At 38.8% G+C, this 27,702-nt stretch overlaps 1 protein-coding gene across 1 annotated transcript in view; it reads right to left on the minus strand.

The window, feature by feature from the left end:
• Positions 1-27,407, minus strand: part of PDZD8 (PDZ domain containing 8) — a 42,274-nt gene extending 14,867 nt beyond the window's left edge. The window contains exons 1-3 of the mRNA XM_070945494.1: positions 26,216-27,407; positions 17,404-17,526; positions 13,019-13,121 (exon numbers count right to left, since the gene is read on the minus strand). Coding sequence (XP_070801595.1) covers positions 13,019-13,121; positions 17,404-17,526; positions 26,216-27,081 — 1,092 coding nt within the window. The 5' untranslated portion in view covers positions 27,082-27,407. The remainder of the gene's footprint in view (positions 1-13,018; positions 13,122-17,403; positions 17,527-26,215) is intronic.
• Positions 27,408-27,702: the final 295 nt, after the last annotated feature.

Genomic DNA, 27,702 nt, shown 5'->3' on the forward strand with positions numbered 1-27,702 from the left:
CTTGAGGAGGGGCCTCACAACCGCTTCTTTCAAAGCGGCCGGCAGGACCCCCTCACTCAAAGAAGCGTTAACAATCTTCTGGAGCCAGCCTCGTGTCACCTCCCGGGAAGCCAGTACCAACCAGGAGGGACACGGGTCCAATAAACATGTGGTCGCGTTCAGCCGTCCCAGGACCCTGTCCATGTCCTCGGGAGCTACAGGATCGAACTCCCCCCAGATAACACTCTCAAGACCTGCCTCAGTCATCCCGTCCGGACATACCCAGTCAGAGGCCAGCCCTTCCCGAATCTGAGCGATTTTGTCATACAGATACTGCACAAAGTCCTCAGCTCGGCCCTGCAAGGGGTCATCCCGCGCTTCCAGATGGAGGAGGGAGCGGGTCACCCTAAACAGGGCGGCCGGGCAATTATCTGATGACGCGATAAGAGCGGCAAAATAGCTAGATTTTGCCGCTTTTATTGCCACTAGGTAGGTCTTAATATGAGACCTCACCAGTGTTCGGTCGGATTCGGAGCGGCTGGTCCTCCAACTACTCTCCAGGCGTCTTTTCCGGCGCTTCATCTCCCTAAGCTCCTCGGAGAACCAAGGAGCTAGGTGAGTTCGGTGCCGGGTCAGAGGCCGCAAAGGCACGACACGGTCCAAGGCCCCGGCAGCCGCACTATCCCAGGCGGCCACCAGGTTCTCAGCTGAGTCGTGAGCCAGAGTGTCAGGAAATGGCCCAAGCTCCATCTGGAACCTATCAGGGTCCATCAGGCGCCTGGGGCGGAACCACCTGGTCGGTCCCGCCTCCCTGCGGCGGGGTGCAGCGGTTAGAAAGTCCAGTCGAAGGAGCGAGTGGTCAGACCATGACAAGGGTTCGATGACTATATCCCCTGTATCAAGGCCACTCGACCACTGACCAGAGACAAAAACTAAGTCCAGAGTGTGTCCACCCATGTGAGTGGGGTCATGAATTAACTGAGTAAGGTCCATGGCCGTCATGGAAGCCATGAACTCCCGAGCCACCTCAGACGTTTCGCCGACAGATGGCAGGTTGAAATCCCCCATGACTAAAAGTCTGGGGGTACCAACCGCCACCTCAGCTATGACGTTGAGCAGCTCAAGCAGGGCCGTTGCCACGCGGCAGGGAGCCAGGTACGTGATCAACAAGCCCATCTGTACTCCACGACCCCATCTCACAAAAAGGGACTCACATCCAGCTATCTGTGGAACAGTGGTCTCCCTCGGATCAAGACTTTCCTTTATAATAACCGCCACCCCCCCCACCCCTGCCCTGAGCTCTCGGCTGATGGAATGCTCGGAAACCTGGTGGGCACATATCCACGAGGGGAACCCCCCCTCATGGCCCAACCAGGTGTCCGTAATACCTGCCAGGTCCGCTCCCCCCTCCTGAATAAGATCGCAAATGAGGGGGGCTTTATTTACCACGGACCTGGCATTGCACGACAGCAGCCGAAGGCTCGGGCCCTGAGAGTCTGAACAGCCTGGGATACGAGAAGGGCTATGGGGACCGGGGCGCGCCACCGCTCGAAGATAGCGAGTGCGCGCCCCCACCACATGATGCGGCCCCCTGCTCCCGCCATATCTGCCCCTCCCACTCAACACATTGATAGAAAAGCCCTCGACAGAATGGACTCTAATGTCCCCCTTACCCCCGGAATCTGCACCCTCCGTGGCCCCACTAACAGCTGGGCCGGACCCCTCCCCCCGTGGGTTAACCCCCAAACCCACACAACCCTCCCACCCCTTAAAATCCCTTAAAAATCTATCAAAAAGTTTCCCTAAAAAACCCCTCAATCCCCTTTTTGCAGCATGCCACCTCTCGGGGTGCCAAAGCCCGTCATAAAGGTAGGCCCTTGATAGAGTAGAGGGCCACACCTGCGAGAGGGGGGAGTCTCGCAGAATAAGAAGTTCTGTTGGTGAATACATCTAATCAATCAGTTAATTAATTAAGCTGGGGGAAGTCCACGGCCTGGGGGTAATCCAGATAGTCCAAGGTCTGGGGAGGGACATTCAATCAATTCCAAGTCAATAAATTCAATAAATCCCACTGCTCTCTCACAGCAGTGGATGGAGTCTTAAGCCACTTTGAGGCCAGATGTTAACACCAGCTGCCCTCTCACGAAAGCTGGGAAGGGCCAAAAACCGCAGTCATCGTCCGGCTCCATACAAGGCTTGAAATCTGAGATATCTCACTCTACAACTGGGGGGCTTTAATAGCAGCCACCAATCTACAGGTCCGTGAGCCAAAGGAAGCCTCCGATGGTTCTGGCGGCTGCACCTTGAGCGAATCAGGAGGCAAATCAGGGGGCTGTAGATGTCCATGGGAGGCAAATATCATCCTATTGTTCAGAGGAACCTCCAGATAATAAGTGGCCTCACAGAGGCTAACAGACCACGTGGGGCATAAGAGCTTGGCCCCAGGTCTTTTCCAACCGTCAGAACCAGCAATGTTTTTAGCTTGCCCCCATCCACATAAGGGGGGGGACCTCTGGGAGAGCCAGGAAGAGGCCCCCTCCAAGTAAGCCTCCCATCTAAGTTGTAATAGCAGTTCCAAAGAAACTGACATTAATAGTATATTGTGGTCAGAGGCTCCTCGCGCTCCCTAAGCAAGTTCCTCCTCCTTTTCGCCCCCTCTGGTGCCATCCCTCACAGCCGCTCGTCCCAGTATTGTAGTAAGTGCCAGCCCGACGATCCCAGCTCTCGAAAAATCTCCATCCATCGCTGGGAAGCCCCTGCCGTCCCCTCGGAGCTCCGGGGAGAGACTGCATCGCCGACGCCGCCACCGCCCACTCCACCGGTCCGGCAGCTGCGGGGAGACGCCGAAGCCGCTCTCCCTGCTCGTAAAACTGCAGCGCAGCCGCCTCCGTCTCCTCCCGGCCATCGCGTTCTGGAAAGCTGCCAGCTCTCAAAAAGACAGCATCCGATTGGTGGGAAGCTCCCCTCGTCAGACATGGGGCAAAATTAGCTGGTCCGGCCCCCGAAAACCCCCAAAAGCCGGGGAATCTCCCCCAGGTATCACCGCCGCTCAGCTGGGAGCGGCCATCTTGGACATGCGCCGGGGATAATAATATTGCTCCAAGGGCTCTTATTACTACTATTGGTACAACCATTGATTTCTTCCTCCATAATCACTCAACTTCAATTTGCAAATCACAATATTTTTTTCTAGCTGTTTCTCCTCAATTTGTGCATCACCTGGTATATTATTATTACTATTATTACTACTATTACTATTATTATCTCTTTTATTCATTAAACATGAAACTCAGTCAACTGAACATTTAAAAATGTGTCACAAATAAGATTGATTGGTGCTAATGGTTGATACGGGTTGCTGCGAGCATCCTAGGTATCAACCAAGTATCTTCTTAAAATATGTTCCGATGTTTTTGCAGTTCCACTGGTGTTATTGCAGAAAGCTAAAATTTCTTGATGTGTTTTGTAAAATTCTTGGACATGGTACATGTTTCATCCAGTGGTGAAATTTTCTCCGGTTTGCCACAGGTTCGCTGCCCATGCATGTACTGTGCACGCTAAGCACATGCTGCGTGCATGCCAAATGCACTCTGCGCACACGCATGCACATTACACACCAAACACAAGCTGCACGTGGAAAAAGGAGGCTTAGGAAGGTAAGTAGAACAGCGAGGGGGGGGAACAGCTGGGCCATATGATTTCAAGCTCAAGCTCAACCCTTCCAAGACTGAGTGGCTGTGGCTCCCGGCATCCCGATATAGTCAGTTGACTCCATCACTGACTATTGGGGGCGAGTCTTTGGCCCCCACAGAAAGGGCTCGCAATCTGGGAGTCCTCCTGGATATGCAGCTGTCCTTGGAGGAACATCTGACAGCTGTAACTAGGGGGACCTTTTGTCAGGTTCGCCTGATTCGCCAGTTGCGGCCCTTTCTTGATCGGGATTCCCTGTGCACAGTCACTCATGCCCTCGTCATCTCTAGCCTTGACTACTGCAACCCTCTCTACATGGGGCTCCCCTTGAAGAGCACCCCGAGGCTTCAACTGGTCCAGAATGCAGCAGCGCGGGTAGTGATGGGAGCAGCATGGCGCTCCCATGTAACACCGCTCCTGCGCGAGCTGCACTGGCTCCCAGTGGTCTTCCGGGTGCGCTTCAAGGTATTGGTTATCACCTTTAAAGCGCTCCATGGCATCGGGCCTAGCTATCTTCGAGACCGCCTGCTGCTACCGACGACCTCCCATCGTCCCGTGCGCTCCCACAGAGAGAGCCTCCTCAGGGTGCCATCAGCTAATCAATGTAGGCTGGTGACTCCCAGGGGGAGGGCCTTCTCTGTGGGGGCACCTACCCTCTGGAATCAGTTGCCCCCAGAGATAAGGAGAATCCAAGACCTTAGTGCCTTCTGCCGTGCCCTTAAAACCCACTTTTTCCAGCAAGCCGGGCTGGCTTAAGAAGAAATTTTAAATGTTTTAATTGGTTTGTATTTTTAATTTTGGGCCAAATTTATATATATTTTAATTGTTTTTAATATTTGTATTTCATGTTTTTTAATTCTGGCTGTACACTGCCCTGAGTCCTCAGGGAGAAGGGTGGTATATAAATTTAAAAATAAATAAATAAATAAATTTAGATTCACTAGAAAGCAGGATTTTCTGCTTTCTAGTGATTTTAAATCGCGCGGCACAGCTGATCATCGGAAATACCGGTTTGGACCAACCGGTAGCTTTTTTTTTTTTACTACCGGTTTGCTGAACTGGTAGCTTTTATCACTACTGGTTCATCTGAACTGGTGCGAACTGGTAGGATTTCACCACTGGTTTCATCCATAGTTGTGGATGACCAGGTCACGATATTTCATTTTCAAACTGGATTTGGAGTTTTTGTCTACCTATGGGGTCCTTTCCAAGGACCTAGTATAGGCAGATCTGGATGTTTGATGATGTTACAGATATCATCGCAGGATGAAAGCTATTCTGAGTAAAAATACCTTTTGCAACTGATGGTGAATTTGTCAATGCCGATGGTGTCCAAGAAGTGCTACAGATGTTTTGGGACTGCACCCAAGGCACCTATTACAATAGGTACTATCTTTGCTTGCTTTTGCCACAGGCATTCTATTTATATTTGTAAACCTTTGTATTTTGTTATCTTCTCCTGTTCTTTCTTTTCTGCTGTCTCCAGATACTGCCATGTTCACTATCCAGACTTCTTTGTCTTTCTTATCAACAATTGTTAAGTCTGGGGTGTTAGTATTATTATTCAGTCCATGTAGAGTTTTGTCACAGTTTGTTTTTAAGTATACCCAAGTGAGTGGGCTCCAAAACATGAGACAATTCTCCCAACAACAGAGGTTTAGATCTAGTCTGAAGTCTGGAAAATAGTTGCCAATCAGTGTAGATTAAGTTCCCTAACACAATGGTCATGGGAAGTCCTCTGATTTTATGTTTACAATTGAGACACTTATGGACTCACTGGAAGACCCATCCACTTTCTGTCAGGAGAGAGAAGCAAACAGGCTTTGTCTTCATTTCCAGTGACTTTGTTACTAATAGTAATTACAAGACTGATACATTAATACACTGATACATTAGAGGGAAAGAAATACAGAATCCTTGTAAAAATGGGATAGTGTATAGCAGGGGTGTCAAACTCGATTTCATTGAGGGCCGCATCAGGGTTGTGTTTGACCTCGGGGGGCCAGGGTGGGCGTGGCCAGTTTGACTTCACTCGTGTCAGGGGCTTTTGTGGTGGCCCGAGCGCTCTAACAGTGAAAATGGGCTCCCAAGCTCCATTGTTGGTTGTGAGGGCCTCCTGCAACCCACTGCCAGCGAAAATGGAGCTCAGGAGGACCGTGTGGGCCAGTCCTTCACTGTTTCCAGGTCAGCCCCGCGGGCCAGATCTAAACACCCCACGGGCAGGATCCGGCCTGCGGGCTTCAGTTTGACACCCCCAATGTAGAGCTTCTGATCTAGACAAAACATAGCCATGAAGGGGTGGAGGGGAGAAGCATACATAAATTATATAGCAAGCATGTAACTGTATATGCAAAAATATCACCAGCTTATCATACTGAACCATGGACAGAAAATTACAAATGTGCTTGAAACAGATATGCCGTATTGACAACTGACATTTGAAGCAATATATTGGATAGGTTTAATAATCCTGAATCTCCTTTTATAATCAATTATGTACCAATATACTGTAGGTGATGTGATAAGATTAAAGTGTCACCACTGTTCATTGCTGTGACTAAACTGTCTAACTTATCTTCACTAATAAAATAAAAAATGAAAATGCCAACCCAAAGTGGGCTAGTATTTTTCTCAAAGGGCTTGGATGCACAAGATAAAAGTTGTTATTCTCTATATCTCTAAACATATTTAAATCTTTATACAAAATTACTGAACAGATCCAGACATTTTTAAACAATTGGTATCTGACAAAAGGTATTTCTACTGTGGGTTTGCCGTTAATATTACCTTGGCTACAAGTTAATTAAACAATATGTGAATATTTTAGATAAACAGCTTAAAGTTTAGCATTGCTGAAAGATTTGTCACCATTAGATGAGGTTTCACCAATATGGGGAAGACAGGGTTTCCCTCCCCTCAATATGATATTCATCAGATGTTCCCAAACTGCAGACTTTAACTTTTGCTCTCTCTCATATACTGTACTTCAATTTTTTTCAGCACCATATGCTAAAAGTCAATAATACAGGGTCAAATAAACAGGGAAATACATGATTAAAATGAATAGGATCATAATGATGCCTGCCTGATCAGCATGAAATATAAAATTCAACTTGGTAATAATGGTATTGAAATAATATAGGAGCCTTTTATTGTAGCCACAATCTTTTGGATTAAACCATTAGCAAATCTAAAGGGTAAAACTCCTGTCAGTACCTGTTCGTCCACCAGTTCTTCAGTTATCTGAGAACCAAAAATTGTTCAAAATATATAGTTCATTTTTAGCAAAGCAAAAATATGATGTCTCTTCATTGAGTTTTTTCAGAAAGGTCAGCAGTTCAAATCCCTAGTATAGGTCTCCTGCGTGAGCAGGGAGGTTGGACTAGATGACCTCCAAGGTCCCTTCCAACTCTGTTAATGTTACTTCGAGTAAACTGAACCAAAACTAAGTAATCAGTGGCTTTCACTACAGTCAAATGCTCAAACTGGGTCTTTAATTTTTGTTAAAGAGATGTAGGAAGTGACATTTTACTATGCTTTTCTCCATTATTTCAAGGATTCATTTACTTACAGCAGAGGCTATAAAAGGATGTTGTAAAAGGATTACCAGAAAATGTAGAGATTATGCTTTAGCAAGCTTGTGAATTTGTCTTACGGTGGTGGATGGTTCCTTGACTCTGGAGAGGATTTTCTAGTTGAAACATAAAAACTGTTCTGCTGAAAAAAGCAATTTTATACAAGATATTTTTTGAAAAGTAAATTCTAACATAACTTCCATAATTATTATCATCTATCCTTTTCTTTCTTGGAATTTCCCCCCTTAATTTTCATTTTTTTTAAAAAATCAACATATTTTAAATGATAACAATGTTAACAATATAATGTAGTCTTAAAATAAGCATAAAGGGAGAAGAAAAGAGAAGAAAATTTTATTATAAACAGAAAAATAAAAAAAACATACAAAACTAATTCAAACAATGATACACTTTAACAACCCATCACTAATTTAGTGGGGAGTTCTATATTATGTAACTCTATGTCTGAAAATTCCAATTCTTGACAGGTTCCAAATATTAGAGACATAGCCAAGAGGACTATATTCATGCATAGTCTTATTAACGATTTTACTGATATCACCCCCATATGTGGCAATAATAGAACATGTCCAAACCATGAGCTAATTTTCAAGCTGTATCTTGGTGATAACAACCAATATTATTAAACATTCACAAAGGTACCCAAAGTACATGGAACATGTTTTTGTTTAATTTAATTTTCAGACCATAGGAAATTAATTTCATGTTATTTAAAGCACCCTTCCATTCCTTTATCAGGATAGGACATTCAAACTCATTACTCCAGAGATAAAATAAAAAACAGAATTAATGCCCTTCAACTTCTTTAACAAAAAATTACTTGCGCAGAAGCCACAATTTGTTCCTCTATAATAGGCCTGTCAAACTGGCGGCCCGGGGGGTGGATGCATCATGTGTAGGCCGTGCCCACCCCAGCTCAGCAAAGGCAAAAAATGTTGCGATATGTCATGTGACATGATCGAGTTTGACACACATGCTCTATAACTTCTAGTCATGGTAGAATCTCAGAAAGAAGCAAGGGAATATGGAAAAATAGAAGTAATCAGAAATGTTTGCATTAAATAAACTTCTAAGAATCATTCTGGAAATAAACAGAATTCATTTTTAATTTTACAAAGTGTTTTCAAACAAAAATCTCAAGACTAAGTTGATGCAAAGTAACATTATGAAAGACTCAGTTTACCCAATAAATAGAATTTTAACTAAATGTATTATAGAATAGAATAGAATAGAATAGAATAGAATAGAATAGAATAGAATAGAATAGAATTTTCATTTGGCCAAGTGTGATTGGACACACAAGGAATTTGTCTTGATGCATATGCTCTCAGTATACATAAAATAAAAGATACATTCATCAAGAATCATAAGGTACATTATGCTATAATGTAAGATTTCTAGAAGTAAAAGGAATGCTGATAACCTGGGAAAAGTTCCAGAGGAGCAAAAGCAAAAGGAAGTATTGCCTTAGAAAGAAACTCCAGGCATGGAATAATTGCTTCATTGTTCTTCAAAATTCCATTGTCTTAGTCCTGCTCCATTACTTCATATTCTAATGATCTCAGTGACCTCATCAGGCACATGATGTATTTATATCCAATGAAATGCTTCACTGCTCTAGCCAATCGCATGCTTTCTATTGTCCGTAAAGTCTACAAAATGAGACTGTAATTCTTCCCTTCTTTAAGCTGATCTTGGTGTCAAAGCAATTCTTCAACGTAATATGTCCTAGTGTCCAGTTTAATGAATCCTTTTTAAGGAAGTACTTCCTACTATAATTTCAATGTATTTAATAATAACTATCAAGTTGAGTGTAAAGAAAAACTGATTTCTGAAATTTCTTAATCCAGTTACTGGCCAAAGCAAGGATAAATGCCCAGTGAAGCAAAATTTATCTTTTCCAAAATTTGGACCTTAAATGCTTTGAAGTCTCAACACTTTTAATCCTACTGTATAATATGATTCTTACTTCATAATACTGTATGAATTATTTTTAAATCCTGCATTGACCATCAAAGCCCTATGCAAGAAATGATTTCCACTGAACACTTTTTGGAAGTTATATTGTTGGACCCTAAGATGACATCTTACAAGGATGAAGAAAGTAGTATAAGCTTTGGCAGCAGTATAAAATGGTGCGTTAAAATAGATTCCAGGTGGCAGTCATTATGATCTCTACATGATTCATTGCTCAATTTTCTAATTGAAGAAATGTGATTATAGGACCAGTCACCTTGGAAAGAGAAATAAATGCTTTGGGCAAGGTTTAACATTCTAAAAGCTGTATTTGATGTTTGTATTATTTTTAACATGATGAAGTTGCTCACTTTAGAATAATCAAATAAACAGGAATTCTAGTTTAATTTGGGCCATGTAGGAAATATGTCTGAATACCCTTTAGCATAAGAGAATTCCCCTTTTATTCCTTCTGAAGGCCTATTTGCAAAAGTATCACATATTAACAGTATATGGGGAGCATATCAAAAGGGTTATGAAGAAAAAAACCTTTCTTGCTCTGAGAATAGTTGAAGAGCCTTGCTCCAAACAGGTCTTTCCGAGATTAAGTGGGAATCACCTGAAAGTTCATTACTCATGTAATCAAAAAAGGGGAGAAGAATAAAAAACAGACTTCTTTAATATAACTGGAGTTACAACTCATGATCAATTCAATATTCCTTGTCCCAATGAAAGTGATGGCAACATTAAGACTTCTTCTGCTAAAAATTTTGTTTATCATACAATAGGTACCAATGTAATTTACCAATGCAAATTACTTAATTTTGTTATATGAACAGAAATCTCAGCTAAGTAACAGGATAAAATAGGGGATCCAATTGGCATTTTCTGTCAAATGCAGTGATGTTGTGGAAGATATACTAAGAATAAGTTTAAAATCTTAATTCAAGTAAAGGGATAATGATGTTACCTTCCCTATCACTTTATTTTTTTTAAAAAAAGTTTTTATTAAACATTTTTCACCTTTAAAAACAAAAAAACAATAAAATCAGAAAAAACATAAAGAACAAGAAAAAACAAGACAAACATAACAATGTAGAATGATTTTACAGTCTTCCGTATCAGCATATATGTTCAGTTTTTATAGTTTGCTCTTCTACATTACCTTCTTATCAGTTATAAAAACTATGATACAATAACAATTATAACAATACTCATATCTACATTATATTTACATTATAAATAGTAATTTAAATTTAATAATAATTGGTAACTTTGGTTAATATTTAATCAATACTAATTTAAAACTCCTATTTCTTGCTTTCTAACCATTTATAGAGTCTATTCCAAACTTTTTAATAATCTGACTCTTCTCTTTCTTTTAACTCCATGGTCATTTTGTCCATTTCTGAAGTACTTTCAAGAAATCAAGTATCTTTCTGATTACAGCCAAATACAATATGCTGGAAATCAGCCAAACAATAGTGGGAAGTTTGGAGGAGATAATGCTGTAAATCAGCCAAATAATAAGTGAAGGTATGGTGGAGAATATACTGGAAACTAGCCAGAATACAAATGCTGGAAATCAGCCAAACAATTGATGGAGGCTTGGAGGAGGATATGCTGGAAATCAGCCTAAATAGTATGTTGGACATTAACCAAATAACAATGGGCGATACGGAGGAGGATATGGATTTTGAGATAAATCTGTGTAAAATTAAATGAGTAATAGATGATTAAGGGGAAAAAAATTAAAGGTAAATTGATAAAGTTCAAAATTTTAAGATTTGATGAAATGGGCCTAGAGATTGAGAATTATGGATAGAATTTTGTTCTATGAACTGAAATAAAAATAGAGCTGTATGGAATTTGAAATTAACATTTGTGGTGATGAAATTGTAAGGTAAATAATTAGATTAAGAGGCTAGAATATTTTTAAAATTTATATGTTGATACTGATGTTAAAAGATGTAATGAAAGCAATTTGGAGAAGAATCAGATATAATTTGAATTAATACATGGATATAAATGAGTTAAGTTTAGCTGGAAATTAAATCTGTGGTGATATAATAGAATTGTTTAATTTAAGATGCTAGAATTTATGTTAAAAATTTCTTTTTCTTCAATGTTTTGATTGTTACTTAAAAAAAAATATGTAATGGGAAATTGTGATTGGAGCCTGTTAAAGAAATGTAAGCAGTGTATCTACCTATGACCGGATCGAGACTTCACTCTGGAAAGATATATTTTATGTTTATGTTTGAAAAAATAAAAAATATTTACAAAAAAAAAAGTATCTTTCTGATTACTATTTCATCTGAGGGTGTGTTAGTCTGTTTCCAATTTTGCGCAAAGGCGATCCTAGCAGCAGTTAGTATGTGTAGTGTTATATATTAAAAACTTTTATACATTTTCGGATTTAATATTCCTAGTAAAAACAATTCCATTTTCAGTTCTATCTTTTGTTCCATAATTGAATGGAAAGGGCGGCATATAAATCAAACTAATAAATAAATAAATAAATAAATTGCTTCTAGCCATTTCTTAATTATACACCAGTATTTCCTTGTATTGGGGCATGTCCACCACATATGTTAGAACGTTCCTGACTTGTAACCACATCTCCAACAGTCGGGGGATAGATTTGGAACATCTTGGCTAATCTCGCTTGGGGCAAATGCCATCGATAAAACATTTTGTAGAGATTTTCTTTGTAGGCTACTGCCATTGTAAGTTTATAATTTCTTATAATTCTTCATTGTTATAGCTCTATATTATGAACAAAATTTCTGGCCCAACTGATCATTGTCTCCTTTACTGTCTCTTCCTCCATTTTATATCTTAAAAGGAAATTGTATATTTTAGTGATCATTCCCCCACCCCCCATTCCTTGTAGTAATTTATCCACTTCCAATTATTTCTCATAAATACCATGTTGTTTCCGATCTTTTTTGAATCTTGTCTTAATTTGTAAATAAGGCCACCATTCCATATCTATTCCTTGTGTTTTCAAATCCTGGATCGATTTTAATTCTCCTTACCTTCCCTAATCACTTTAATTCACTAATGCATAAAAAATAGCAATACTGCCACCTACTGTTCAAAAATATGCAATTATTACATGGGCTGAGAAAAAAGAAAATGCTACATTAAGTTATGGTTCTCAAAAAGAGTGTCATGCCTTTATTTATTTTTAAGATTTAGGTACTACCCATCTTACTCTCAGAGTGAGTATTGACAATCTTATACCATTAGTGGCAGCAACTAAGAAAAAAGTTCATTCTCATAGATTGGGATCACAGTAAAGACAAAAATAAATTGTAGGATTTATAAAACTTATATTTTAAAAAAATGAAGAAAGTTTGGAACAGCCTTTAACACAATAGAAAGCCACTGCTTTCCCCACCCCCACCCCGGGATACTGCCCATTGTTCAAGTAATATAATTTATACCCCACCTTTATTTTTCTTTTTACATCAAGGCAACAACATACCTAATGTTCTCTCCTCCTACTTTCCCAACAAATCTGTGAGGTACGTTGGGCTGAGAGAGAATACTTGACTCTGATCTCAAGGGGAATAGGTACATAAAGCAACAGGTACCTAAATGTACTTCTTTCTAGGAAGTGACTGGTCCAAGAAATAATAGCCAAATTTACACTGGAAATATTTTAAGTTCATACTGTAAAATTATGTATCAAATATAGTATGTTACATATTATATAGTATATTTTATTACCTACAATATACCAAATATCACAGCTATATGAAACTGAAATTGTGGAAAATATGGCTTACCGTCTTGATGAAAGTCCTTTCTTTGTCTTCCCAAAATTTGTCACTCAATTCAATTGTGCAGTGAATATTTATTTCTCTCTCATAGGATCCAAAAATAAATAATCTGAAATTCAAACATATAATTATTAAATTACTATTAATTGCTTACAGCTGCTACATTTTCTGTAGCAATTTATTTATAGTACACTATTTCAGGATATCAGACGTTTAAAAAAAGAATTTGCACCCTCTAGTGGAAACAGGTAGCAAATGAAAGCAAAGACACAATTTCAACATTTTTCATATACAGTAGGTAATATATGCACTGAAGTAGGTAACAAATGTAAACTGTGCATCATTGCAAAGTAAGTAGTGATAAAAACTGTGACTGAAAACTAATTTTAATTAAATATATATTTGTGAAATCATTCTAAAGAGAAAATCTTTTTTTTTTCCTGACAGGACAAACAGGTATCTGTACCATAACTTTTAAATACTTCTGAAAATATGTGCATTATGAAATGTACCTGCCACCTAACTGGAGTAGACTTTTAACCCATATTTTTAATATATATTCAGTATAACTTGTGTGTGAAGATTCTGCATTTTATAGGAATATTTGTAGTTCTACTCAACTATTATTTTATAGCTGAACTGCCAAATAAAATAAGAAAAACAGGATAGATTAAAGATCAAGGAAATCTTATTGGTCTCCTCTATTACACTTTTTCTGAATTACCGTATTTTTCGGAGTATAAGACGCACCTACCTTTTTTGGTTGTTTTTTTTTTTAAAAGGGTTTTTTTATTTTTTAGACAAACACACATACAAACATACAATGTCTTTTCTTTGAACAGAGTATTTGGCTGGTTCACAAATTTAAACAGTGTTTAGTCATTTCAATTAAATTTACAATTTCCATATTTCCTTTTTGCCATATTTATTCATCTATTTTTTTTTAAAAAACCAATATTACCCTTCATTCTCATCTCTAATCTTAATCAAATTCAATTTTTCCCTTCTATTCTATATACCCCTTCCCATTGTCATCTATTTTTATATCCATCCTCACATTGGTTAATTATGTAATATTACAATTGTTTAATACAAATTCAACATTTTATATAAATCAATTAGTTATATAACTATCTTTTTTGTATATTAATCAATATGAACATGAATATTCCAATTATTTCCATGCAATCCAATTTCTTACAAATCAATTAATCATATTTACCAATAATAATAAACCAAATACTTTCCCCCATATATTCCTCCAAACCACAACTTAACCATTTCTGCTTTTAACACAATATACAATTAATAGTATCTCAGGTATTACAATTCCCTAGTTAAATAGAGCTTTCCCCTTATGTTACTCATTTTCACATCTTAAACTCTCCCAATAACCCAAAGTTTTGCCCATATAGAAAAATATTCCAATTATTATTCATTTCATTTTTACAATCATGATTTCCCATTTATTTCTTACTACTATTCATATTTCAATTCTAAATAGGTATAACATCTTTCTCTTTCATTTCTTTTTCTTTTTCTCTTTTCCCATTTTTATTTTTGCCTTTTTTCTTTTGTGTTTTAAAATCTTGAATTCCCCTCTTTTGCCCTAAATTTCCCATTATTTGCATCTACCTTTTTTGGTGAAGAAAAAGAAATCTCTGCCTCATTTTGCCACGTTGGAGCAAAGAGCCTGCTTTACTTTCAGTTTCGTTTTCCAGCATAGCTAGGGGAAAAAAAATCTGCTCCAGCAAGCAGCAAGCAGCAGAGCCCTGCGCAGAACAGCTGAGAGCAAATCAGCTGAGAATCGGGAGGCCGATCTAATCAACTTGTGCTAATTAACCTATGCTGAAGCTGAAAGGGGCTGTTTTTTCTTGCTGTTTGCTTGCAAGGAGGTAACTGCTGGCGGCACAGACCAAAGGGTGGGAGCCAGTGGGTGGGCAGGGCTACATTTGGTGTATAAGACACACCTAAATTTTCACCTCTTTTGGGAGGTAAAAAGGTGCGTCTTATACTCTGAAAAATACGGTATATATAAGAAATAAATTTTAAAACATGTCTATGTTGGTTACTTTTTCTGTATTAACCAACAGGTTTGATTACTTACATGCTATCAAGTCAGTATTGAGTCAGTGACTACTGAGTGACTACAAAGATAATATTTTCATATCATATGATGATCTGCCTTGAATCTGGTTCTACATTTCTTCCACCTATGATTAGTGTAAACTAACCATTCATCACCTGAGAGGTTGTTCTCTTCTCTTTCCTTCCACTTTTCCAGTGGTAGGACACTTCTCTAGAGACCTAGGTCTTCATATTAGACCTTCATATTCGAAGTAGAATAATTTGAACCTGGTTATTGATGCCTCAGGTAAGAACTTTGAGTTGATTGGTTCGATGATCCCTTAGTTTGTTATCTTGGCTATCCAAAACTTTCTCAGGATTTTGAACAACGAAGTTCAAAAATGTCAAAACTTTATCCTGCTTCTTCAAAGTCCCACTTTCACTTACTGCCTGCGTAATTTTGATCTTTGTAAGTGTGGACACATCACTGCATCTATCTCTTCCAAGTCCCTGCTACTTTACCAAGTGGTAATCTGCATCAAATTAATTGCCAGGTACTTTTTAATGCTGACAGCTGATTCTAAAAGGCAGAAATTATCCACTATTTCAATATCTTCACTAACAGTTCTAACGTTGGTTATTGTACCTGCTTTCATTATTTGGTCTTCTTTATGTTTACTCTAATTCCCATTTTTTTCATTGTGCTCCAGGACTTTCATTACTAGAGCTTGCAAATCATTCATATTCTTAGCTATCACTATACAAAATACATGCAGCTTTTCTTTAGTTTCCTGAGCTTTTTATCGTGCATCTGATAGGTTAGCTCAAGATACAGCTTTTTGACAAAAAAGACAAGAGAGAAAAGTCTCTGTCTTGCCTATCACCCTCATATCCTACATAAACAGGGCTGTTTACTACCATTATCAACTGTTATCTTTCCACTAATGATGACTCAGCAGTCATTCTACCAAGTTATACCAGATGGAAAAACAGGAAGCAGAACTATACCATTACTTCAGCTACTAAAGAGACCAGAAATGTGAAATTTTCTTCTTTTAGACATTTCCTGTGCCAATTTGTTTTTGATAAGATCAGCAGCTTCTGGTTACTTTATAGTTATTATTGAATTATTTTTGCATTCCAGCTGGTCATTGTAATATCAGCAATAAATTGCATATTATTTCCAAACATTCTTGTTTTCTTTTCCTTCCTCTCCTTTATGATTTTCAGCTTTGACTTATTGCTTTGCAGGCCACTCTGAGAATCTGTCCGGCTTAAAGGAGATATTACAAATGTCTTATTTTAGTTTTGTTATATTTATTTATTGCTAGATTAATATTCCATCATTTTTCCGAGAGATTCATACATATCAGTATCAGTCCTTAGCTAAAACACAGGACATAGCATTATATCCACCATGGAGTGTCTCAGTTCCATTGTTGATTCACTATAGAATCCCTGAAAGATAACCATTCAGCTCTTTTTAGTCTTCAAATTCACTACATCATGTGGCAGCCTGTTTCACAGGTTGACAGTTTGTACTACCAGGAAATTAGTCATGATGACCATAGTGAACTTCCTTGTACTTTTAACTTCTGGTTTTGTTTTGCCCTCTGGGCAACAGATAATTTATCTGCACCCTTTTCTATGACAACCATTCAGATATTTGATGCTGTTATCATACATCCACTCACATGAATTTTATATGCAGATCCTTTAAACATTTCTCATAGAGATAGGTTTCCAAAGCTTTCACTATCTTGGTGGCTCTTGTTGAATTTGTTCTGTTTTCTCACTATGCTTTTTGAAATGTGGTGCCCAGAACTGGACATATGGAGCAATTCTGATCTCTTAAATGAGCTCTGTGCTTTGAGGTTAATATGCCCAAAGGAGCATCTTTCTTTTTTGAGCTGCAACACACTGCTAGCTTGTGTTTAACGTCACTGACGAAGACACCCAGTTTCTTTTTCCATACACTACAGTACTGCCAAACCAGGTATCAACATTCAATATTTGTGCTATATATTTTTCCTACCCAGATGCTGAACTTTACATTATTCCTTGTGAAATTTTATTCTGTTCATTTCTGTCCACTGCTCAAATCCATCTAAATCTTCAATGTTCTCTCTTATTTAAAGTATAGGTATCACAGGAGCTCTGTCCTGTTTGCTAATGAAAACTTTCTGTCAGTAAAATAAACTGGGATACAAATCCTTAACGAAGAACTGTGATCTAACCTTAACTCTTTCTTAATCCTGTTTACCCAGTCACTTGACTTTAAGACACAAACACACAAAATATTACAAGAAGTGCCAAGAACATACCTTGAGCATTCTATTAAAGAAACTTTCAGTCTTCCTTCTGTTAGTGAGAAACCTTGTATACTGAGGTTCCGGTCTCTATATTCTTCAGGTGGCACAACTTGAAATGGAAAAAATGGTTTGAACCTAATCAAAAGATAAGCACATATTATTTATTTAGAACTGTGATTTTTGCAATTCATTCTGTTGTCACACGATTCTGACAGAAACTATTTATAGCCCCAGAAATGAAATAATCATTATCATCATGGCCAGGTATGAAGTATGTATTGCAATTGTTGCTGCATCCAAAAGTGGCAACTAGTTCACATGCTTGTAATTATTTCAGATTTCCCAGTAATACTATATTTGTGATCACATTTAAGGTTTTATTTCCCAAAAGACTTGAAAAAATATCCATGTATTTACTTTTATGATACAATCGATTTTCTTCATTCTGATGAAAGGAGCAAGATCTTGCCAACACTACTGAATTGAAGTATACTGTAATTTATAAAATAATTGTATAAATAACTGATTGAATTTTGTTTCATGCACTGGTTTCTGAAGGCCAAATTATCCCAGGTTATTTCACTAATTTAAGAAAGCTAGAGGGTGCTTGATTTCTATGTTCAATATCAATTTTCATGTTAAGGGTAAGTCTCCTTTAAGTTGAATGTTACTCCTGATGACTTAATGGACACGGAAATGGTTCCCCATTGCATTTTCCAGGTTGTTCCTGGTGCTAGTGTAGGAGAAAATAAGGTGTTTTTAGGAGAAGCTAACACCACTCTCCTTAAATTATCTTCCCAGGGACTTGAGAAGTAATAAACCCTGTCAGCATAAGATATTAGGACATAAGCACAGGTTCTAGGAAGCAAGGCCAGTATAGCTAAAGCCATAAAAGTAACTATCTAGAAAGAAGTCATGAGAATACTGTCTTTTTTTTATTATTATTATTATCATAACATTGTTTTTATCATTCACAATGCCAGCCAAGTATTACCCAAGTCCAACCTTGCTCTTTGTGATAATCAATGATAGTTAGATGCTGCCACTAGCTGGGTGTTTTTATATGGGTTTTTTTTAAAGAGGGTGTGTCTTCAAATGAATCTTGACTTCTTGTGACTGCCCAGACAAGTCCCGGCAGTTTTCTTGGCACATTTTCAGTAGTGATTTTTACATTAGCAGTACAAGTAATCCTTGATTTACAACCACAATTGGAACAAGAATCTTAATCACCGAGTAAGGTGGTCATTAAATGAGACATCATGTGACTGCTTTGCTCAACAGTAATCCCAGCACTTTAAGAATGATCTGTTATTATGCAATGTTCTGAAAAATAAAAATGTTCCCCTGTTGGGTTAAATTATTTCCATTTTTGTTTTTGCATTCCATTATTTTTCTGCATAAGGATTGTCTAGTTTATCCTAGGTAGAGCTTGGTAATTACAAAGCACATTTTACCTTTTAGAGAAATTATGAAGATAATTTTCCAAATTGTAAAAATGACAAACTAACTATACTAATTTACCTTGCAAATGTTCTTCTTAATAATGGAATATTTTATGATTCATTATACTTTACATATCTAGAAAATAGAATCTGTCCAGTGGTGAACAGAGTTCTTAGGTTCCTTAATAATAAGAAAGCTGTATGCTGCTATGCTAACAAGTCAGACACTGCCACTACTTTGCAACACAATGCCAACACTTCATGTAGTCCAAGACATGTATTTTCTCATGTATGAGAAAATATGTAGATTATATATTTACTACAATGCTGCTCTAGATAACGTCTCACCAAGCCAAGAGCAAAAATGGGAAGTTACCTTTCCGTGCTCACTCACACTAGCCTAATGTCAACCACAGTTGTACAGCCTTGCAATCCCTGAATGCTAAATTGGATAAGGAGCAGACCTATGTGCCAGTATTCCCTAGCCATCACACTTATCCAATCAAAAGCAAAGCCCTATGAGAATCTGGTTCTGTTCTGTCTGGGTAAAATATATCATAAAAGAGAAAAAAGAAAAATAATTTGCAAAATATACAAAAATACCGATAATCATGCTAAATTTGCTTACTGAAGAGAGATGACGACAGTTAACATTGTGTTGAGAATCTGATAGAAGGTAATCAATTACATATTTGCATTACCGTATTTTTCTGAGTATAAGACACACTTTTTTGCCTTCTAAAAGAGGCTGAAAATTTGGGTGCGTTTTATACTCCGAATGTAATCCCGCGTGTGCCCAAAATGGCTACCCGGAACAGTTGTTGCCTTCTCTTACCCCTTCCGCACTTTGCCTGCTTTAGTCACTGGAGCTCCCTCTGACAATCAGCTGTGCTTTAGAAGCTGTTTTTTAGCCCCAACCAGCCCCAACCTCAAAACCAGTGAGCGAACGAATGTGCTGGGACTAGTCAGATGAATACCTGGTAGACAGAATCCCCTCCCCTTCCTATTTTCCTCCTATTATACTCCGGTGCGTCTTATACTCAGAAAAATATGACATATTACACATTAAATGGTGTATATAGGCAGTTATATTCTATGTGTTTATTGTACTATAAGAAACTTCCCGATTTACATTCTATCTATTTGTTAGCATATAATTAGCTCAGAGACTGTAAAATAAAATTCCAACTAATTCTCAAGAGTTATTTGTTTTTTGAATGAAGATTTGTTTTAAAGACTCAGCATCACAACTCCAGAACTCTTCATGGCCTTTCCAGAAAATTCACATGTACACTGAAAATAAAAATAGAATTTTATAGACAAAACTTAAGAATATCCTGTATCCACCAAAGAACATGCATATTCAAATAATGTCATTTTGAAATAACAAATAGGTTTGCCAATTGTGCACATCAGATTATCAAGTACATTAACATCTGCTCTAACAGATAATTAAAAATAAACTGTTCTGAGCAAGTAATTACGAGGACTACAAGATCTCATTCTCATATCACAATTATAAGTGTTTTTGAATCCATGTAGTGACCCTTCTTTTTGTGACACACACACAAATGCTGCATAGTTTTAGGAATGTAAAATAAATAGATAGTAACAGAATCCAATGACATCTGTCACTAGTGTTAGGAAAGTAGCATCCATAAGGAAGTAGCATTTATGAGGTTACACAGAAAAAAAGGAACAATTATATACAAAAGCATAAATTTTTGGTTACCAGTCTAAAGTGAATACAAAAATGGATATATAACTTGGCACACTGAGGATATATACATGAAAACTTTTTAAAATATGATTTTATTAAGGATTTTAATTATAATAGCAAAATCTAATATAAACTAAAAGAATAGAAAAAACATGAAAGGTACAGGCAAAAATGAGAGTAGAAAACAGAAAGAAAAAAGAATGAATACAGTAAAAAGAAATGACTTCCAATGTTCACCACAACAAGGATAAATAATTTTAGTAACTCTTCACTTCCTTTTAGTTTGCAACCAATGATCTCTTCATCCCATACCCCATCTCATATCTACTGGTAGTCCTTGATTTATGACGTATTCGTTTAAGGACCATTCCAAGTTAATATGGATCTGAAAAAAGCAAGTTATGACTGGTCCTTGCACAGCCCTGTTGTTACAGCAGCCCTGCGGTGATCAAAATTTGGGAGATTGGCAACCAGCATATATTTACAATGATTGCAGCATCTCAGGGTCACATATTTGCCAATTGTGATCTTTCCAGGGGGGCTTCTGACAAGCAAAGTCAATGGAGGAAACTGGATTTGCCCAATGACTGCAGTGATTTGTTTAATGACTGCAGCAAAAAAAAAGCAGGCACAACTCATTTAACAACCACATTGCTCAGTGATGGAAGTTCCAGTTTCAATTGTGGTGAGTCGAGGACTACCTGCATAAACAAATGCATAAAGCATAATCTTTTCAGTCCTGGTGTCAGCTGAAAGAATCTTATTTTAACCTTGATAACCTTATATTTCTTCCTTTTTAAAATAGTCTTAACCTGTAGTCAATTCAAATAATGTTCTAAAACTTGATTGCTTTTCTGTCTCTTCTGATATGATTCTTCAAAGCTTGAACAAGCCTCTTTGTAAATCCAGTATAACAAAAATTACCCAAGTAGTTTCCTATAACTGGGTCAGAACACAGTTCCATGTGCAGTTATAGACATTTCCTACTTCACCTATGTAAAATCTCTATTCTGTAAGCTGCACAAGTTACAGTAATGTCCAAATGCAATTCAAAGTGTTGATTGTCACCTTCAACATCTTTAGGACCTAGTTAACTTCAGGAGTATCTTTCCTCTAATCCCCCCCCCCCCAACAGAATGATTTGATACAGTACAGGTGGCATGAGAGCAACTCCCAGCTGTAAAGGATTGCCATCTTGCAAGACTAAGAAACACACCATCTCTTAGTATATAAAATGAGAGAAACCGCCACTCTCTACTAGCACTAATGATGTTACCTCATTTGGTAATGAATGTTTGCAAGAAAACTACCAAGCTCCGAGAACACCAAGGACTCTGCAGACATAGCATCACTGTAGCTCTATCTGCCCTATAGCAGATATAGCATTTTCCCTGAAGTCTTTAAAACCTGACTCTGCTAAACCTTTGCAACGCTGCAAAAACCTACTCATGAGGCACTATGGGCTGATCTGCTCTCAGATAGCATACTTTAGTATTTGATTGTGAGGACTTTTCTCCAGTACTACATTGTACTTATTAAAGCTAGTTGGTCCTATGCTTATTATTTTATGATGTTATTTTAGCCCCAATATATAAGCTACCGAGAATTACTGTGATGACTGATGTGGCATTTAAGTTGCTAAAATAATCACTCATGCTAGCAAGAGCTCTGGAACATTGTGTTCAACATCTGGAGTAATGACAATTTCCTCACTTTAGTGTATTCTCTAATATATTCTAGTTTCAGTTGCTACTGTATTGCTGTAAAAATACTGTAAAAATCTTCTACTCAGAAAAGCTAGATGTTATCCAGCCCCACTTACTTATTTAAGAACATTTGTATGCCTGGCAACTCAAATAATGAATCATAAAAGCTTTAAACCAACAATATGTACAGTATAATAGCCTTCATAACCAATCCCCTAGGCACCAAAATACCTAGTGCATGGTCTTAATCTCCTTCCTGAAAGATATTAGGGAGGGAGACATTTTAATCTGGGGGGGAATCTGTTCCATAGGATTAGGGCAGCCATGAAACCATCCTGCTTTTCTGCCTATCTGTCTGATCTTCTATCTAAGGGAAAGAAATTAGGAACATGCCTTGGGGGAAGGAATGGATTTTTAATATTAGCTACCTGGAATCACCTGTCCATGAGTTGGGCAACCATATAGATTTGTATTAGAAATAAATAATAAATTCCTTTCCATTTAGGATATGCAAAATACGCTTCAGCTTTTGATAACTCGGTTAAAGAACCAATTGGACTGGCTACAAAATTGTCCATACTTAATCAAGCAGGTTTTCTTCTTCTTTTACACAGAATATTTGTAAAACCTACATATCTATTATTAAAAGAGGATTTCCTTGTATTTACTGAAATTGAGCAATCACCACAAATGCTATTCAAGTAAGAATTATGTTTGAATATACAATATCTGATTCTGGGTTAAAGCCAGAAGAAGGTTAAAGAAGAAAAAAAATGCAGAACTATTTTTAACATTATGAAAAGAATTCACAAGACCTGTGCAAACATATTAGAGAGAAAAGATGAATGCTAACTTTGCTATGTTAGTTCTGATTCAAAAATAGAAAATTTTACACTGGTCCAATTAAAATGTAATATTCTAAAGCCTTTTCCTGCTCAAGAGTATTACAAACTCTTTTTAACTTGTCTAGCAATCTGTAACTGCATACAGAAAAGAATTCCCACCATAGATGAATGAAAAGTAAACTTCATTTTTGTCAAAGGGACAACCCATGAGTTTTAATTTTTTTTTTTCAGAGATGCATCTATTTATTGGATGTATCCTCCCACCTTCATTCAAAGAAACTATTAGTTTATATCTATTAATTAAAAAATCATAAAACAAAAACAAACAAGGCTTTTCTGAAAAAGCTCAGTTTTAACAGTTTACAGGAGTTTTTCTTAAAGTGTGGTCGTAGGACCCCTGGGAGTCCCACAACACCCTTTCAAGGATCTGCAAAATCAAAATTATTTCCCAACCAATGTTGATTTATGAAAAGCCAACTGCAAAGGGGGCAGATCAAATTTGTGTGGAAAGGTTATTCCAAAATATAGGTATAGCAACCAAAAAAAAGCACTGTGAGTAGCAAGATTTAGGCTGCTAATAGTAGTATATCACAATTCAGTGTCACATATGGTATATGACAGGGATCAACTTCTTTTAGCACTTTTCAAGGTAGCCACTGTGACACTGAGAGTCTGACTTTATATTGAAGACTGCATCTAATTACCGTAGAACCCTTACTTTCTTAATATTAGTGTATGGTTCTTAAAGTAATACTTCAGATCCATAACTCCATCATGTGAGAGAGCTGCCTATTTTATATACTGATTTGTTTTATTTATAGCTAATTCAACACTGACTGTTGAATATCTGTATCTGTTGGATTCAGATAAAAAAAACCCAAGCACATGATCTAAAATCAAGCAAAAGATAACGAGCGTAACAGAAACAAGCGTACATCATTAACTGAAACAAAAAAAATACTTGGATCCCTAAACTAATCCAGAGCTTGGGGGAAAAAGGCTTTTCAAAAGTTGTTTAAATTGAAGGCTTAGTTTAGTTCAAACCTCCAGGGGATGCTATCCCAAAGACCATAACAGAAAAATCACACTTAAGTCTCATTAGAGGACAATGATTAATGGATGGGAAATAAAGCCCATCACTCGGCCAGATGTTAGAGGACAGGCAAAAAGCATGGGAGAGAGATGGTTCCTCAGAAAGCCACACCCTATTCCATTTACACTTTTTTCTGCACGCTCACAAGTTACCAGCAATATTGCATGGTTATATTGAAGTTTGTCCATAATTGTTTGTATTTCTGCATTCTAGACCAGTTTTAGCTTCTGAATAGTCTCCCAGGAGGCCTTTGGAACAATCCACAATCCAGGTAAGATGACTGAGACATAAATAACTGTGAGAAGAGATTCAGTCTATAAAAGAGTATAAATTGGTACGCCGGCTTAACTTCCAGATCACAACTGTCACCTGCTCTTTGAGAAGCTATGAGCCCAGGATTGTGTACCAGTTCTGTCTACGAAAGTGCAACATTATTTATAACCATAAATGGAGAAACTTTGGCATTTGAAAAACCATGAATGATAGCTACTTGGGTAGCTACTCACAGCTATCCTATCCAGACTCCAATAATCTTTAGGTACAAAACCTCAACCTCATTACTCACTCAACCAAGGCTAAGCTATCATCATACTGATGGTAACTGACCTTGTTTCAATGAGCTGGTTCACGTAAATGTTAAACTAGAGGCATGAGAGTCAAGCGCTGAGGCACCCCACAAAGACAGAGCCTACGTAAAAACTAGCTATGTAAAAAGAAGGAAAACCATTGCAACACTGCACCTCCCATTCCCAAATCCTCTAGCAATCCAGAGGAACTTCATAATCAATACCAAAGAGAACCAGATAGTCACAAGCCTCATCCTGGCTTTGTCAAAAATCACAGATTCAGTGAAATCAATGCTGTCGTTCTCAGCTGAATGGGTGGATGATGTATAAATGTAGGGTGAATATAGTTACCTCAGACATCTTCTAGTCCAATCTTCTGCTCAAGGCAGGAATCTGATAGCAGTGACCAAAATGAATTGTGAACTTTGATGTGTTTTGTTGATGTGAAGGGAAGGAATAAATATTACATTTGAAAACAAATCTATGAAGGAAGAGTAAATGGGTCAAGAAAGAGAGTATAAAGGTTATACTTGTATGGAATTGCTGAAATTCTGAAAAACAATTACAGATAACCCTTGACTTACAACAGTTCATTTACAGTGACCATTTGAAGTTAGAACAATGGCACTGAAAAAAAATGATTCACATTTACAACCATTGCAGCATACCCATGGTCACATGATCAAAATTCAGATGCTTGACAACTGACTATTTATGAGGGTTGCAGTGTCCTGGGGTCCTGTGATCACCTATTGTAACCTTTTCACAAGCAAAGTCAATGTGGAAGCCAAGTTCACTTAACAACCGCAGTGATTCACTTAACTGTGACAAGAAAGGTCATACAATGGGGCAAATCTCACTAAACAAATGTCTCACTTAGCAAAATAAATTTTGGTCTGAATTGTTGTAACTTGAGGACTACCTATATATAATTTAAAAAAAAATTTTTTAACAAACAAAATGCAAGGATGGACCAGGTGAAATAAGGCTTTGCCAAAACAGAGATGTATTGAAAATTAATATGGTGAAAATTAGATTTAGGTATTTCCTCCTCTCTTTTTTAATTCATGTATTCATTCCTTTGGCTTATTGTTTCTTATTCCTTTTATGATCTCTTCCTAATGCTGCTTACAAGAAAGGGAATGGGGTAATGAATAATGTGGGTATAAAAACTGAGCATCTTATTCACTATCAAAGCCCACACTGATGTGAGATTTGAGCTTTCTTCAGAAAAAGTGCATAGCTTCTATGGCAAATTATACACTGAAAGCCAAGTTGAATAATTTCATCATTTATCACTCTTCCAGAAGACACTTGTGTTACACTTCACATTGTCCTCACCAAACTTCTTCAGATTAACCCCCGCACCGTGAAGTACTCTTCTTCCATTCCCACCCATTTTACCCAAGCACGACAACATCAACTCGATCTCCTCAATCAAAAACAACTTACCTGATTTTATAGTGAGGTAAGGTATGCTTGCGCCTGATCACTTTCTTGAACTGATTGACAATGATGGAAGTCAGTTGGGGCAAGGGTCTCCCTTCAAACTGCGACTTGACCTCAAGGTCGATCACAGGCTCATCGACAAAAGCAAAGGACCAGTGCGTGAAGGGTATACGGGTGAAGACCAGCCTCAGCCGACCCATGATTTTAGAGATTTTGGCAAAGAGATAGGCCGACTTGCCAAAAACCAGGTCCGCATCAATGGCTAAGTGGAAGCCCCCATCGTACTCTATGTCAACTTCGAAGTCCAGTTCCTCGGGACAGCCTTCGTCGTTACACGTCACCGGCCGCAATATCTTGATATTTTTAAAAAGGGGGATGACGTTGCCAAAGGAGACATCCCGCAAGCTGAGCCCCTCCAACACTTTGCCGGTCACCTTGGTCTGCAAAAGCTCCTCGAATTCCACCTTGATTTTCCTGGTGACCCAGTGGCGGATCAAGGTGGTGTCCTTGAGTTCCCTGAAGAGAAAGAGGCAGATGGCATTGAGCCAGTAGAGGGTCTCCTCCGTGCACTCCACCAAAGGGGGCGATTCCTGGCCGGGGGGCTTCAAGCTCTGCTCGCTTTTGGAAGAAGACTGGCTGACTAAAGATCCGGGGAAAAACGCTTCCTGCCCCAAGAGGAGGAAGCCGGTTAAATACTCCTTGAGGGTCGAGTCCGGCATTACTCTGGTAACAAAGAAGTGGGAGCTGCGAAGCCGGGACACCCCGGGGAGCGCTTCGGGCTGCCTCCGGTAAAAGAGCAGGAGCTGGGCGAGCAGCGTGAGGAAGGAGCCCAGCAGAGCTGACAGCAATATGCCATAGACCGACAGCATCGCCTCGCCTCGGGCGCCCTTCGTTGCCTCGACCAAACGCGCCGGTTTCCCCCGACAGCCCACCTTTTTACGCCGTATCCGGCAGCGGCGAGGCCATCCCCGCCTCCTCCATCTTGACGACGACGACCTGAGGAAAACCACCGGCCCCCCCTCGCGCTCAAGCCAGGACGCCAAACTCGGCGCCCGTTTTCCCTCCCCGATCCGCCCTCAGACGGCGAGGCGAAAAGCCGCCGCCGCCGCGCGCGCGCACAACTCCCTCCTTCTCTCTGGCCCGCTTAGCCTCTCTCTTTCCCTCGGCGGCGGCGGCGGCGGCAGCAGCATCCGGGTCTTTCCTTCCTTCCCTTCCGCCGCCGCCCCCCCCCCCTCACTTCCACTCCCCCTTTTGATAGGAGAAGAAACCCAACTGCTGCTTCTCTACCTTTGCTCCGCTCCTTCCATAGGTCTGGATTGGAGGAAGCGGGGAGGTACGGAGGATGACGTCATAGGGCACGCCGTCCCTTCGCGCTGACTTCATAATACTGCGGAGGGAGGAAACAACAACCAAAAAAAAAAAGAGGGGGAAAAAATCCCAACCCCCACCTACGTAGAATGTGCGCGTGCGCATTCCCTCCGCCCGTCCTT

Source organism: Pituophis catenifer, unplaced genomic scaffold, assembly GCF_029215685.1.
Source record: "Pituophis catenifer annectens isolate HBS135680 unplaced genomic scaffold, rPitCat1.0.hap2 SCAF_6, whole genome shotgun sequence".
NCBI classification, from domain to species: Eukaryota; Metazoa; Chordata; class Lepidosauria; order Squamata; family Colubridae; genus Pituophis; species Pituophis catenifer.